The 15,431-nt window shown below is 39.6% G+C and overlaps 1 protein-coding gene across 1 annotated transcript in view; it reads left to right on the top strand.

The window, feature by feature from the left end:
• Nucleotides 1-15,431, top strand: part of ptgfrnb (prostaglandin F2 receptor inhibitor b) — a 30,837-nt gene that overhangs the window by 3,919 nt on the left and 11,487 nt on the right. The window contains exons 3-6 of the mRNA XM_057331851.1: nt 3,588-3,995; nt 4,486-4,851; nt 11,663-12,076; nt 14,088-14,495. Coding sequence (XP_057187834.1) covers nt 3,588-3,995; nt 4,486-4,851; nt 11,663-12,076; nt 14,088-14,495 — 1,596 coding nt within the window. The remainder of the gene's footprint in view (nt 1-3,587; nt 3,996-4,485; nt 4,852-11,662; nt 12,077-14,087; nt 14,496-15,431) is intronic.

Here is a 15,431-nt window from a genome sequence, read left to right as displayed (position 1 = left end):
CGGTTGCGGAGAGACATCTCTTCATTTGCGCTCCTGTGCACATCTTCTGAACGCGCATTTAGTGCAGCTGTACACATTTTAATCTGGACAATGTCAACAAGTAAGTTTCACATCAACGAGTCGGAAAAAGTAAAGTTTTTAAGGCAATCTGAATAGGAAAGCCAATGTAGGTTTAAACAGTTTGTTTCAAATGGAATTGTTAAGGACTGTAAGGTTAATACGCCACTGACTGAAGTTACTGCAACAAGAGCTTTTTTATTTAGTATTTAGCTTTCTTATATCATTGAAGTTTTCATTATTTACTGATGTTTATTTCAATGTTTTATATGCTGTAGCGTGCCGTTTCACTGATGGATTTGCACGTTAAACATTGACGGATGTTTCATCCTCATTTATTTCAGATATCATATTTCAATTATTTAACAATTTCAAGTATTTAAATAAGGTCTATATTTCTCTTCCACTCGTCATGTGGTTGCTACACGTAAATATAATAATATAAATATTATTTATATAAATAATATATATTTCTCAACCACCGTGGTCGATTTGTCTATTACCACCGTTGTGGTAAAAAACTGCCACCGTCACAGCCCTAATAGCTTATTGAAAAGGTGAACTGATATTTTACTTAGTTTTAGTCTATTTTACGAGTGAAACTTGTTTTCCGGCTGCATTGAGTCCATCAAACTAGATGCGGACTAGTGGACACCGAATCCTGTTATTTACACATGTCATCTGTCTGGTCTGCGTGTCTGAGTGAATGAACTGCACAGTTTAACGTGCTACACGCGTGATGCTCATGAATTTGTCTGCGTCTGCGCTGAATGAGGACATGAACTTCACCTCCAGAGTTGCGCTGAGAGTTTATTTCACAAACATGTTATTGTTTGAGTGAAGAAACAGACATACTAAAAAATAAGCATCTGACAACCTGCAAAAATAAAAGTCATAGGCTATTGTTTGAAATTATTATTTCCATTTTTATTCATGTTTCTTATTTATATATTTGTATTATATTGCATTTTGAATTTAATATGGCAATGGAATGTACTAAATGGGTTTAGTTTTCACAGATATTAATGTATGCTATTTCAGCAATAAAAACTAATAGTTCTAAAAAGGAAACAAATTAGTTGTTTTACTCATTTTAAGAGACCAGTCTTATTTTCTCTTGTATATTTAGTATTGCTTTTTAATAAAGAAAAAGTACTTATTATCCGAATACCCGATTAATCGATGGAAAAATCAGTAGAATACTCGATTAGTAAAAGAATCGATAGCTGCAGCCCTAGTATACACGTTGTATTTTCCACACACCGTGCATGTTTGTATCTCCTCTTTGCCCCGCCTCTCTGAAACGCACTGATTTTTTACAAAGCTCATGGCTCTGAAAAGCGAGGTGTGCTATGATTGGCCAGTTCACCAGTGTGTAGTGATTGGTCAAATACTGCAAGCATTTCACGGAAATGTAACGCCTCTTACCATATTCGGAACATCAGGTTCCAAAGCAATTGTACTGACAGGCGATACAATGAGATTTACAATTACACCCACCTTAACTAGGTGTAGATTTGGGCTGTCTTAGTCAAATCATGTTACGAAGTAACGTAGATTCGCCGGGGTGTGGCTACACGAGGCGTTTCAGGCAGGTCTGGTGAGCATTCGCTTTTAGATAGAATGCATCTTTTGTTCCGACACTTTCATTTGTGCAATTTTACGTGTCGAATACATGCATGGGCAACTTATAACACACCAAAAACACAGAAAAACACGTGTTCACGCCATATGACCCATTTAACGAAAGGAAAAATATAAATGTTGCCTCGAAAATAAACTGAAATCAGTTGAAAGCACTAAAATTATAATGATAAATAACACTACATAAAAATTAATTAATATTATCTAGCAACATAAAAAATTAACTAAATAAATTATATGACAAAAGCATTTACCAAAATTGCTAAAACTTTAACTAAAATTAACATAGAAACTAAAAATCTAAAAATAAAAGCGAATTTAAAATATGAATAAAACTAAAATCAGAAAGTAAATGAAGTGTGTATGTCAGATGTTTCTGCTGTAGAGTCACAGCCGTGTCTCAAACTCACCTTAGAGTTTACAAGAAACAATGCCATCAAAAGTCAAAATATTTCTCTGCTTTTACCCCCAAGACTCTTTCTCAGATCACAGAAGATGATGATTTCTTCAGTCACAAATATTAACAATGTCTCGAATAAAAGTACACGTGAACGAGACAATTATTGACATTCAGTACAGTAAGAGATATTGCTATAAGAAATATTCAAGAGGTTAGCAGATGTCAGATCAGTTGGTCTTTTTTAATGAGCAGCGATCACATACATAATATTAAAATCTGTGACTGAACAGCGCAGTTTGAGACGATGTTTCTTTTGAAACGCTACACTGTGTGTGACATGACTAGAGGAAAAACATCTGATGAGAGGAAAAAGTGCATCAGAAACAGCCGAGATGAAGAGAGATCTCATTTGTGATTTGCTTCCTATGAGAACTCTTGTTAGGTTGTGTTAGTTGATGACACTGAATATCTACACACAGTGTTTGTCTGCTGTCAGGTGTTGTGTTGTGTTCTTTTCTGTCATCATACAGCCGCAGGATTATTCTGAATCTCAACACCACTGACACACACATTACACCATCACAAACCCTTGAGTTACCGAAGCCTTTTCAATTCTGTGTGTGTGTGCAACAATCTGGGTTATATGGACACGATCACAAACACTAATGTCATGTACAGTAGAAGACAAACAGTTAAAGCACAACACAATAGAAACTGAGAGATGGTTTTCAGAAGCCACTGAAGCTTTTATTTGAGATCTCTAATATATCTCTTGTTCAGGGTAATGATGTTGATGGTGTGTTTTGATTCTGGTGTTTGTCGAGATCTATAAAAGCTTTGTTTTTACACGATCACATATCTGATTAAACAGATCATGTTAAACCGGATGATCTGGTTCTGTCACACAGGTAAACGGAGTTCATGAGAGCACAACACGCACTCGCAAACAATCTCTTTATTTTATTTTAAGTTGGGTACTTTAGAACGTACTCGGGTATTTCTCACAGTACTTCATTGACGGTGAGGTGTGCTAAAGTAAACACAACTTTACTTAACATGCCCTGTTTTATTCTTCTTTATCTCAATGTCATTCACATCACATGTTCCATTATCATTTGACAAACACAGACAACACAATACTTATTGTCTTCAGTTTTTATTATTTGAAAACCTTTTGTTTACTTCAACATTGTGTTGTGTTACTCTATGTGTCCTCTTGTTATTGACTGCATGAAACTTCTGACATAAATCTCGGTGTGTGTATGGTTTAGCTATAACCTGTGTGTGTGTGTGCGTGTGTGCGTGTGTGTGTGTGTGTGTGTGCGTGCGTGCGTGCGTGCGTGCGTGCGTGCGTGCGTGCGTGCGTGCGTGCGTGTGCGTGCACGTGCTTGTGTGTGTGTGTGCGCGCTTGTGTGTGTACATGCATTAGATGTTCGTGTTCATCTCTTATCTTTATCTATCTTGTTATTTTTCATCTCTGTTGCAGTTGTTCCTAACAGTCTTCTTGTGGTTCCTGATGCCGTGAACCGTGTTATTCCTGAGGGTGGATCCTTCAGACTCGTCTGCAATGTTTCTCATGACTTCTTGGAGGGAATTCATCTTTCCTTCACCTGGTCGGTGATAAAGGGACCGTCTCTGTCTCAGGATCTGCTCACCGTCGGCCCTGGTGTAGGTGTGACGGTTGGAAACGGTTTCACGCAGCGTTACGCAGATGGTGCGATGAGGTTAGAACTGGGAAACGGAGCGTCCCACAGTGTCGTGCTCTCCGGAGCGATGCCGGACGATCAGGGGATGCACACGTGTACGGCCAGACTGTGGACTCGAGAGCAGGGGACCTGGAAGAAAATTCAGGAGAAGACTGTGGAGATGGGAGATGTGACTGTTACTCCTGCAGGTCAGTGTGCGAGAAACTTTAACGTAACCGTCACGAGGGCATGCAAACGGATCCAAATGAGATGTCCTGTGATTCAGCCAGCACACGAAGAAGTGTTGATCTTAGATTGTCGAGATTATGTTGACGTAACACGGCAGAATTCACAAAAACATTTGTAACATTACAAAAACACTCGCTTAACTAATCAAGGTTGACGTAGGATATAGAAAGTAATTAGTAATAAGTAATTAAATACTTTTTGGAGAGCGTAATTTGTACAGTAATCTAATTACACTATTGAATATGTAATTAGTAACTAATTCATTACTTTTTCAGAGTAATTTGCCCAACACTAGTCTTATTGTAGATAAAGTTGTCCTTGGTAAATACACAATAACTCAACAACATGAGAATCACCGCTGTATATCTCAAACGTGTGTGTGTGTTATAAATTCATATGATTTGAGTTTGGTTTCTGATATGCCTTATATTCTCTTACACGTCTCCACAGCGAACTCTCTGAGCGTGGAGGTTCAGAAAGACAGCACGTTATCATCCGGAGAGTCTCTGATACTCAACTGTTCTGTTACTGTCGATGGTTTGACGTCAGTTGATCTGGAGGTGACGTGGCTTCTGAATGACACGCGTGTGTTGGCCCGCTCGGGTCGTGACGGCGTGTTGTCCGGTGCTTCTGATGCTGTAGACGTCAGGCGGTTGGGGAAATGGGATTTTCAGCTGAAGGTTCCCCGCGTGGACACGACGGATGCTGGATTTTATTCCTGTAAAGCGATCGTGTGGATCCATCACAGCAGTGGACGCTGGTATGAGGCAGCTGAGAAGATTTCCGCTCCGGCACGAGTTCACGTCATCAAACACAGTAAGAAGTTTCGATAATAAACTCACTGCTGAATGAAGCATCAATACTTGTTTTGTGTGATGTTTGTTGTGATGGCAGCAGCCTGTAGGGTCTTAACATTACACACAAAAAATATGTGACATTCTGTGGAAATGCCATCTGAAGTGTTCTTACCCAGAACCTCTACAGGCATCCTTAAAGAGTAAATATTTTGTGATTTTTAAGGTCCTACTTTGGTTTATGGAGTGTCCAACAACAAGTTTACGTGCATACACGGTGTAAAAACACTTTCATTTTCTAATAATAGGCAGTTATTATTACCTCACTTCTTGACTGACTCTCAAATTATTCGTTCGTTGATTCATCTGTCTAATCCCCTCCTTTCTGTCAGTCTACTCTGATCTGATTGGTCAGATGGTCTAGTCTGCTGTGATTGGTCTACCGCGTGCAGTGTCGCAGGCGGGCATTACACGCAGTGACACAAATCTGACCCGGAACTGAAATTCGAACAACAGACGACTCGTTCACGTGATTCAGAGTCGACTCCTTTTTCCCCAAGCCCAGAACTTTGTTATTCGTTCACTTTACAACTTGGCAGACTGCTCACATTCACACACAGCAACATTACACACGGCATGAAATGTCATTTTAAGGAGATTGTAATAGTTACTCTTTAAAAGATTCATGTCGATGATTTGATGTTTAAATGACATTAACAGCACATTGTGTATGTATGTATGGGAGTCTTTCTTCAGTGGAAGACAAAAGAAGATATTTTGAGAAATGTCACGGTGGTTTTGTGTCCATACAATGACAGTGTTCAGTGTTGTTTGATTATCAACATTCTTCCAAATATCTTCTTTTGTGTTCTGAAGAAAGAAAGAAACTCATACAGGTTTGACATGACATGAGGATTAGGGATGCTCCGAGTACGAGTACCGTTTTTTTTCTCCCCGATACCAGTACCGATGCCTGTACCTGTATTTTTTATTTTGGTGAGGTGGCAATTTTCCAAGCACAATACACTGAAACTAATAAATCTGCCTCAAAACATTATGAAATAAGACAATTTTATGTGCTTGTCACAAACTTTCAAAGCACAAATTTCAGTCAGGTAAGGTGGTAAACTGCCTGAAGACATCTTGAGTCACAGGAGAAAACTGTCTGAGCACATCATCCCACAGATTTCACACCAGTGTTATTTTCGTAACCTGATCAAATACAAGTTAAACAAATGAACTCATGCCATTCAGTGTTGTTGAACAGTTCATCGTTCAAGGAAGTACACGTGTGTGTTAGCACCGATCTGGTGAGAGAGATTGTCTTCTTGTGATTTATTAAGATGCTTGAAGAAGTAAGAGTTAAAAAATAGTAACTGACGAGATTTAATTAAGGAAGAATGTGTATTTGTTTTCTGTCTCAACAGTTGAGATATTAAAGGGATATGTAGTTCATCCAAAAAGGAAAAATCTGTCATCATTTACTCGCCCTCAGGTTGTTTCAAACCTGTTTAAGTTTCTTTGTTCCAATCAACACAGAGAAAGATATTTGGAAGAATGTCAGCAATTTTCAGTTCTGGGACATCATCCACTACCATAGTGGGACACGATCTATATTGGGTCTTAAAGTCGGGACACGATCCAAGAGCAGAGCTCTAAGAGAACAGCCCTGAGAAGACGACTCGGAGCTCCCAGAGAGAAGAAAAGCGAGACAAGAGAATATCTTTCATTTCCTGTCTATCGTTTCCTTGGTCATGTGACTAAACCTAACATGATTCAATCAAACTGACCAGTAGAGGAGACCACCATTAACCCCCCACAACACACAAACATCTCGACCCCTGTGATCTTCAGATGGACAAATGGTGTCTTTTGGGAAGAAAGTGGGGGTTGAGACACAGCAATAAATTCCTACATTACAACGTTCTCTCATCATTCTCTCATTCTCATGTCATCATCAAACAAATCATTTTATATTCATATACTGAATGTCAGTAACCACACAGATCTCATCCCTCATTGACTCCCATAGTATTTATTTCCCTGCCATGGCAGTATATGAGGTGTGAGATCTGTTTGGTTACTGACGTTCTTCCATATATCTTCCTTTGTTTTTAACAGAACAAAGAAATTATAGACCGTTTCATCGGACGCGCGCGTGCCTGACCCCCAGTTAACTTCTGATTTGTGTTTGGCTAGTGTCTAATAATAACTATTTATATTTAATTTAATTCATGTTCATATTAATTTGTATTATTATTTTACTGTATTATAATTGTATTAAATAAACGATTTGTTGAATGGGCGCGGTAGTTTGGTTGCATTTAAACAAACCGTATGGTACATTGACATCTAGCGCTTTAGTTTGGCATCGCAGTCTAAATTCAAAATATTGGAGAGAAGTTTAGCCAAGTAAGGGGCGATTCACATTTCGCGTCTAAAACTGTGCGGAAAACGTGAGCCACACTGCTTTCTCGTGCGGTGAGCGTGCGGCATTCGCACCGCATGCGCATCGCGACTGCGTCGCTCGCTATTTGCGCAAGCCTGCCGCTCAGAATATACTTTTTTATTACCTTACCCGCCCAACTCGTGGATTATATTATATAATGTGTACCGGAATTTCAGTTAGGTGGTCACAAAAGTGCGCATGCGCAGTAACCTTTGTTTATGTTGTCAAGTGGAAACCGTCTATACAGGTTTGGAACAACCTGGGGTGTATTCCAGAAAGCTGGTTATGTGACATACCCGGGTAAGTTTAAGGGTAGGTTAGCTGATAACCGCAACCTTCGGTTCCAAAAACAGAGGTAACTTTCTGGGTTTGTAAGTAACCATAGCAACTCACTCTCTGAAGATAACCTGCTATGTTCCAGGGTTTGTTCGTTTGAAGGAAATGTTACTGAGCTTCAGAGTTGTCTGCGCATGCGTGCGCTTTTGATGAGCATCAAGTGGGCGTGGAAGCACAGATTACGTAGTTTATGATATATTATAATTTTACAGTATTACTATAATTACATTTCCAGTCACACCCATTGCGATTGAGCATTCACAAGTGATTTTATGTGAATTTTATGATTTGTAACCTTTTTAAAATAAAATAATCTTTAAATAAAATAATGTGAGCTGTTCTTAATAAATTTAAGGCTTTATGTGTTTACATTGAATACTGTACATACTTTTAATTAGGTTTATTATTAAATCTTCAAATATGATTGGATGCATAAATAGTATGCACACCTTACAATTCTTGTAACTTCAGAACATTTTATTAAGAATTTGCATACAAAGTCAGTTTTCAGAAAACCAAATAAAGGTAGATTTTATTTAAGGAACATACAGGGAAGGAACAAAAAAAGAGGGTTAATACTGCCTATAAAATAAGCAATGTGATCAAATACATATACACAACACAATTTTGGGAAAATATCATGGAAGACGCATCAAAATAACAGTTACAAACATCTCAACAAATCTACACTTTACGTAATACACTTACGTATTTTAAATATTTCAGTATAAAAATAGAACAAATATTTAAACTATTTATATATTTAGTTAAATAATTAATTTAAGGCGTTTAACATATAAATTAAATGATGTGATTTTTATGGTGTTTAATCCCGCGCTTTATACACTGATGCAGATTTAAGCCTTCGGTAAAAAAAACTCTGATTTATAACGTTGTTTTACAGTGAAACACCGTTTCCATGGTGACCGTTTCTGTGGACGCGTTAGCTCTAGGTATCTTTCATGAGGTTGATTAAACTTACCCTTCAAACATGTTCTGGAACCGACATACCCAGGGTAAGCAAGGTTTGGGTTAATCAAGCCAGAGTTCAGGGTTTAGCTGACGCCGGTAAGTTAACCCAGCTTCCCGTTTGTGTTATTTGGGGTCAGTGTTTGGTTGTGTTTAGTGTTGGGGTTTGTTTGATTTTTGTCTTTGTTTTGGTCAAGGTCTGAGGTTTTGGTTTCCATTGGTTTTGTTGTTTGTTTTTCTCCACCGAAAGGGAAAACCTGTAAATTATGGGGTGTCGTTCAGCAGATTAGTTTTGGTTTTTATTTCTTGCTGATCTCCAGTGACTCACCTTTGAAACACCTGAATGTATTCTCTCTCACTCTCTATTTGAGTGAATAAAACAGGACAGAATGTCACATGCTTTCACCTGATGTTTAACCTCTGCAGATATTAAAGAGTTTGTTTGGACAGGTGTACAGGACAGAAATAAAGCCAGCAGGATGTGAGCGAGAGAGAGAGAGAGAGAGAGAGAGAGAGTGTGTTGTCTGTCTGATGATGTAGACTGAGTGAAGAGGCCTCTTGTTGTTAAAGTTGATTGACAGTCACTCTCTCGCCCCTCTCTCGCCCCTCTGTTCCGTTCTCAGGATACTCGGCTCTTGTCCATAGCGACGGGCTGAAGAGAAACATGCAGACGTGTGTGTGTGTGTGTGTGTAAAGAAACTCTCTCTCGTTCTCTCAGCGTTTATCTTTCTTCATCTCTGGACCTAAAGCCTCATTCACACAAACGTTATTACCCGATGATAACGTTACGTTTGTTTTAGTTTGCAAACTGCAGTTTTACATTTTAGAGTAAACGCAGGGGAACTTGGCTTAATTGGCTCTCAATGTTTTCTCATTCATCTTCTGGAAAAAGGGATCACAACCATATCAGAATAAGCTTTATTCGCGCGCACACAAGGAAGTTGTTCTGTTTACTCTTAAACACACAGTACACACATAACACGAGAAATAGAAAAGAATATAAAATAAAATGAATGTGAGGCTAATACGATAAAAATAATAATAATGTACAAAGGTGCAGTTTAGTTATGTGCAAGTGTGCCTAGTAAGTACTGTATACTACAACTGTGTACTGTACATTTTTATAACCACAAAAAAATATAATAATATTTACATCAAGTGTAAGAGTAAAGATAATTTATCATTCCTGTGGTGTGGATTTACAATGATTTTTTTTACTTTTTTATAGTTGTCATTTTTGCTTTTAGGGTAAGGCTGGTTATGTCTATTAATATTGACCGTAGAGGTGGGAGGAGCTTAATGAATGACAGGAAGTGATGCGGATCAGAGGCACAGTGTGCAGATGGTCTCTGTGAGTCAGTCACTGTGACGTCCAAAAGCTCAAAGCAAACCCCACCAGCCCATATGTGCCTCGATCACTGTCTGCGTGTGTGTGTGTGTGTGTGTGTGTGTGTGTGTGTGTGTGTGTGTGTGTGTGTCTTCATTATATTCCTCATGAGCAGGTTTTTTGGTTTGTCAGAATTTTCATTTGATTTGTGCGGGAAGGATGCCCCAGATATCTTAAATGTGGGCCAAAAATCCCCCCACAGAAATGAACTTTAGTGTTTAATCTGTTGTATTGTGTTTATATTCTAGTTATGAGTTTAGTACTATACATGGAAATAACACTGAGCTGTAGTGTAGTAAACTGTGGTGTGTGTGTGTCGTGGTGATGTTCAGTGAGGCATGAAGGTGTCTGTGCGTGTGTAGTAGAGATGTAGGGGGTGTTTGAGTAAAGTAAATCCCTGCCGGGCACACAGCCCAGAAACACTTGACACTGTTGAGTTAGAAACAGGGTCACTCACCGTACGCCTTTAACCAGCGCTTGTGTGTGTCACATTTCTCTCTCACACGCACACACGGAATCCTTCAGTTCTCCTTCATTTGCTCGACACACATTGTGTTACACTGTTCCCTTCTACAGAGATGATGGATATCCTGCATCCACCCGTAACACCCTAACAACCGTCTGCCAATGTGTGACAATGCGCTCAGAACACCATGGCAACAACTGACAATCAATATGTCAACACTTAAGGCGGGTTTTTACTCCTGCGTCGGACCTACGCCGTAGGCAACGCGCTGTTTTTGTTTATACTTGTGCGTTGTGGTCTGCAACGACAGGCCATGGCCACTAGGCGTCAGTGTCCACAGGCGTGTTGCTTGTGTAACAAAGACAAGAGCCGAAGAAGAAGCGGTTCATTATGTACGCAATAGATATAAACAACTAGATGCTGCATTAGCATCTGTTTCTATGGGCTGCTATGCGTATGTCGTCCGCCATATTGGAACGGTGCGAGCCGGTCCGTTAACACTCAAAATCAAGCTGACTGTGTATGATTATGAAAACATATTTATTGTTGTGTAAACTCAAACATATCTGCTAAACTAACACGTGACAATTACGCACTGGAGCACTTGAATGCGGCATCTAGTTATATATATATACAGTATATAGTGTCCGCTGTCTGAAGCATTTAGCAGTGATGGCGGCAAGTAAACGGTCACTTTTGCTGTTGTTACATACAGAAAAACACGCAATTTATTTATATAATTAGTTCGGAAATGTGTACGAGTAAACCTGACGCTATCGCAGAGTTAATTATATACAATCACAGCTTTTGCTTGCGGTTACGTTTTTGGAGAGGTGCGCGTCAGGCTACGGCGTAGGGTATGCGTCTTTACGTAGGCTACGGCATAGGTCCGATGCAGAAGTAAAAATCCACCTTTACCCATAACACCTTAAATATCCTAACAATGACAACCTGCTAGTGTTAATATTATAAATCTAAGAAAATTAAGACACAATTATACACAAAAAAGTAAATGTGTGTGTTGTGTATAATGTACAAAAAAAGAAAAGGCTGACAAAAAACGATTTAAAAGTATGAATTTACATAAATTTTGAGTTATTCTTGAGAATTTATACTTCTTTTCTGTGTGTATTCCTATTATTTAATATGTTCCTCATTACTTTAAATCATTAAACCGAAGTTTATTCTTTCAGTTTTAGTTACATTTTATCTTCTTTCTCTTGCAGATCCAGATTTCACAGTCGTTCTGAGCTCAACTTTAACTGCAAAGTTTTCAGGAGACCCGACAGATCTGGAGTGTAAAGTTTTAAACGTGTCTAACCTTCACAGCGGGCGTCTGGGGGTGTCCTGGTTATTTAAAGACGGATATGACCCTTTCTACGGCCGCACCGTGGCGTCACTGGACGAGAACGGAACCCTCGTGCCGGGGAAGACATACGCGAGTCGTGTGGAGGTGGGGCTTATCACAGTCACTCGAGTTGAACCGTACGCGTTTAAGCTCCGCCTCCTGCACACAACGCATGAGGATGTGGGCGAGTACTCCTGCGGCGTCACCGCGTGGATTCCGTCTCAGCATGAGAAATGGAAAAAGACGACGGAGATCCTGAGTCCAGCGCTCGAAGTCAGCTTTACTAACAAGAGTAAGTGTACAGATATTCACTTGAAAATAAAAAACTCATTTTACATGTTAGATGAGGGTAAGAACCAATCTCGATCCACTCTAGTGTCTGTCAAGCATAAAATATTAAGAGCATATGAATGTGTGGAGACATGAGCAGAAGACAATGGAGACACTGATGGAGAAATCTTTCTGATGAATTTTCATCCTTAAACTCATATTCACAGGGACATTATTACTGATTGTCTGATGGGGAATCCTCCGTTTCATTAGATGATGCTGGTGTGCGCGCGTGCGGTCACATTGATGTGTTTCTCCACAGGCAGACACATCATATCTCTGCACCAATCATAGTTCTAATGACTTTCAGAAGCATGTGGCATAATTTCACCATTTTCCTCTTGAGATACGAGACCCGTAACATCATCTCATGAGAAACATATCCTTCATATCACTGCATGAAATCAACAGACGCTGCCAGTGCGTCCCAAATCATCTACTTCCTTACTATATAGTATGAGTCACGAGTAGTATGTCCGAAACCTCAGGATGCACAAAACAGTATGCGAGAAATACCCGGATGGTCTACTGCTTCCGCCGATATTTGTGAGTGTGCATGAGATGGACACTTCTCTATCCCATGATGCAACGGGAGCTGAGCAACGGTCAAATTTAAAAATTTAATCGAATAAAAATGGCAGAAAACAAAGCGGGTGTCTGTTTTTTTTAAGTACCGGTCAATGAATTAAGCGTTCTGTCGTCTCATGCTTGACATGGTCAACTTCATAAAACGAGTTGGATATATGACGTAGTATTTCTGTGCTCGATACACTCCCCCAAGGTTCATATAGGTTTCGGAAAGTTTTTTTCAAACATGAAAAAACGTAACGAAACAACTTTTCTTAGTCCCTTATTGGGCAATTCTCCCCGAAAAGCACACCCACGGCAAGGTAAAATAAATATCCTGCCCACGCAGCAACCGACGAGCGATAGAAAGACCCACTAACCATCAAGATTGGCTGCGCTGCGTCAAGATTGGCTGTGCTGTGGGCCTGCAGCTGCAGCTCGTTACTCTTGCGATAGTGAGAGAAGTCGAGGTGTTCACAGTATTTCAGTGATGGATGTTATATAAACGGTGGATATAACGCTGGATTTGGAGGTCATTTGAAACTGATAGATGGAGCAGTCCCAGCGCTAAAAGATGCCGGACATGAACCACATGCGGTAAGTGAAACTGAGTCATGCGTCTGTGTTTTGTTGGCAATCGGCGCGTACGTGCATAATGTAAACAACACAAACTTCTATTGAATCAGCAGTTATGCAGGGATAATGCGATGATGTATTGTGTGCTTGTGATTAAGTTCCTACCCCCGCACACCCCCAGGAGGTCGTCTGTTTTCGGAAATAATCGTACTGCTGTATCTATCTTTTATAAATGTGATCAAACTAACTGTGTGTTCAAACGGGACCATTAATACGTCATAGGTCAAAGAGCATACAGGTCACATGACAATAAAACATTGCGTACGTCCGAAATGTCTTCATACTACCCCCACACATGCTATATTGAACGTACTGTTTAACGGGCGATAGGTTGGTACTTAATTTAAATCGGTATGTACTGTCATAGTATGTGATTTCGGACGTAGCATGTGTGTTCATGATAGTGAACGACAACACCGGTATGTCCTGATGTTGCTCTTTTATATCTCATGAGACCTAATGGAGTTCTCACATACTGTATGCCTCATTAAGTCTCCTGAAGAGAAATCAAGAGTATAGAGCTGTAAAAGTCACATTGATTATTAGTTAAAAACGTAAAACATAAAAGTCAGATGGTGTAGAATTGAATGAGAAATGTTTGAGCTGATGATTGTAGACTCTGATCACAGTTTGAGACGTATTTGAGATCTCGTCTGAAGCTTTGTGATGTTACTGAGCTCCTTGGAGAAAGAAATGCAGGTTTCATTCGTTCTACACTTGCCGTCTAGGAGAAACACCTGAGATCTCATCATGTGTGATTGTTTTTACAGGTCCGGTTCTCGGTGTGGTGGCCCAGCGTCTTCGAGAAGCTACAGCGAGCGGCTCAACATTTGAGATGAGCTGCCGTGCCAACACGCAGAACCTCCCGCCGGGAACCGCCCTCTCCGTCGTCGTCCTATCAGAGGTGTCAGTCGGCTCGTCCAGTCGTAAACTGGCCTCTCTGGGTCCTGAGATGGTCCTGAAGCTGGAGAACTGGACCGAGTCTGCTCGAAAAGATGGTCTGACGCTGATCAAGACCAGCAAGACCGAGTTTCAGTTCCGCATGTCAGGGGTTCAGGTGACCGACCGAGGATTTTACTCGTGCGAAATGATAGCTTGGTCTAAAGCGTCTGGAGACAACTGGATGGAGATGGCCAGAGGAGTGTCCAATAAAGTTCAGATCACTTTTGAGCACCGAGGTAAAGATATGATTTATCCGTTCAAAGAGCAAAACTCTACAAGCACTCTTTAAAACTAAAAAATATTGGAAGTCATTTATTCTCCCTCGTGTGTTTGTAAATCTGCTAAGATATTATGAGAAATGTCTCAGTGGTTTTGTGGTCATACAATGGAAATCAATGGGGTTTATCGTAGGGCTGTGCAATTAATCGAAAATTAATTGTAATCGTCAATTTTGGCTTCAACAATTACAAAAACAAAATAATCGAGGTAAAACGATTATTGTGCCACATTCCATTTTGCAAGGATCCTCTCTTTTCTTGTGGTATAAATCCACAGCGCACCCCTTTCCTTACAGTGGTTCAGCTGTGCTATTTCTTTACATTTATTTTTCAGTTGAATTCACAGTTTAAAAGCAAAGTTATTTATTTTCTATGTTGTTTTAAAAGTTAATGAGTAATCATGTTAAATAATCGGGATCTCAATATTGGCCAAAATAATCGTGATTATGTTTTTTGTCATAATCGAGCAGCCCTAGTTTATCGACATTCTTCAAAATATCTTCTGTTGTGTTCTGAAGAAGAAAGAAACTCATACATGTATGATATGAGGAGGAATAAATGATGACAGAATTTTCATTTTTGACTGAAATGTCAGGGCTGTACGTTAACTTGTTTTGCACATTGCACCGGTGCTGCCGAGGTTTAAAGTTTGTAGCACAGGCCAAATAGTAGCAGAAGTATAAAAAGTGCAGCTCATCACATAAATAGGCAGGTAAAGGACAAAGGACATTAATGTTACATAAATTAGGGCCATATCATTTTTTGTTTTTCCCAAATTCGTTATTTTTCCTTTCTAATTGTTCGGAGTTCTGTATTTTCAATGGTTTGCTATACAATAGTAAATACATTTGTCCATAAAAAACTGTAGTATACTATAGTCATTATACTATATTA

The sequence above is a fragment of the Triplophysa rosa genome, linkage group LG4, assembly GCF_024868665.1.
Source record: "Triplophysa rosa linkage group LG4, Trosa_1v2, whole genome shotgun sequence".
NCBI lineage: Eukaryota > Metazoa > Chordata > Actinopteri > Cypriniformes > Nemacheilidae > Triplophysa > Triplophysa rosa.
This window is presented reverse-complemented; position numbering and strand designations above follow the sequence as displayed.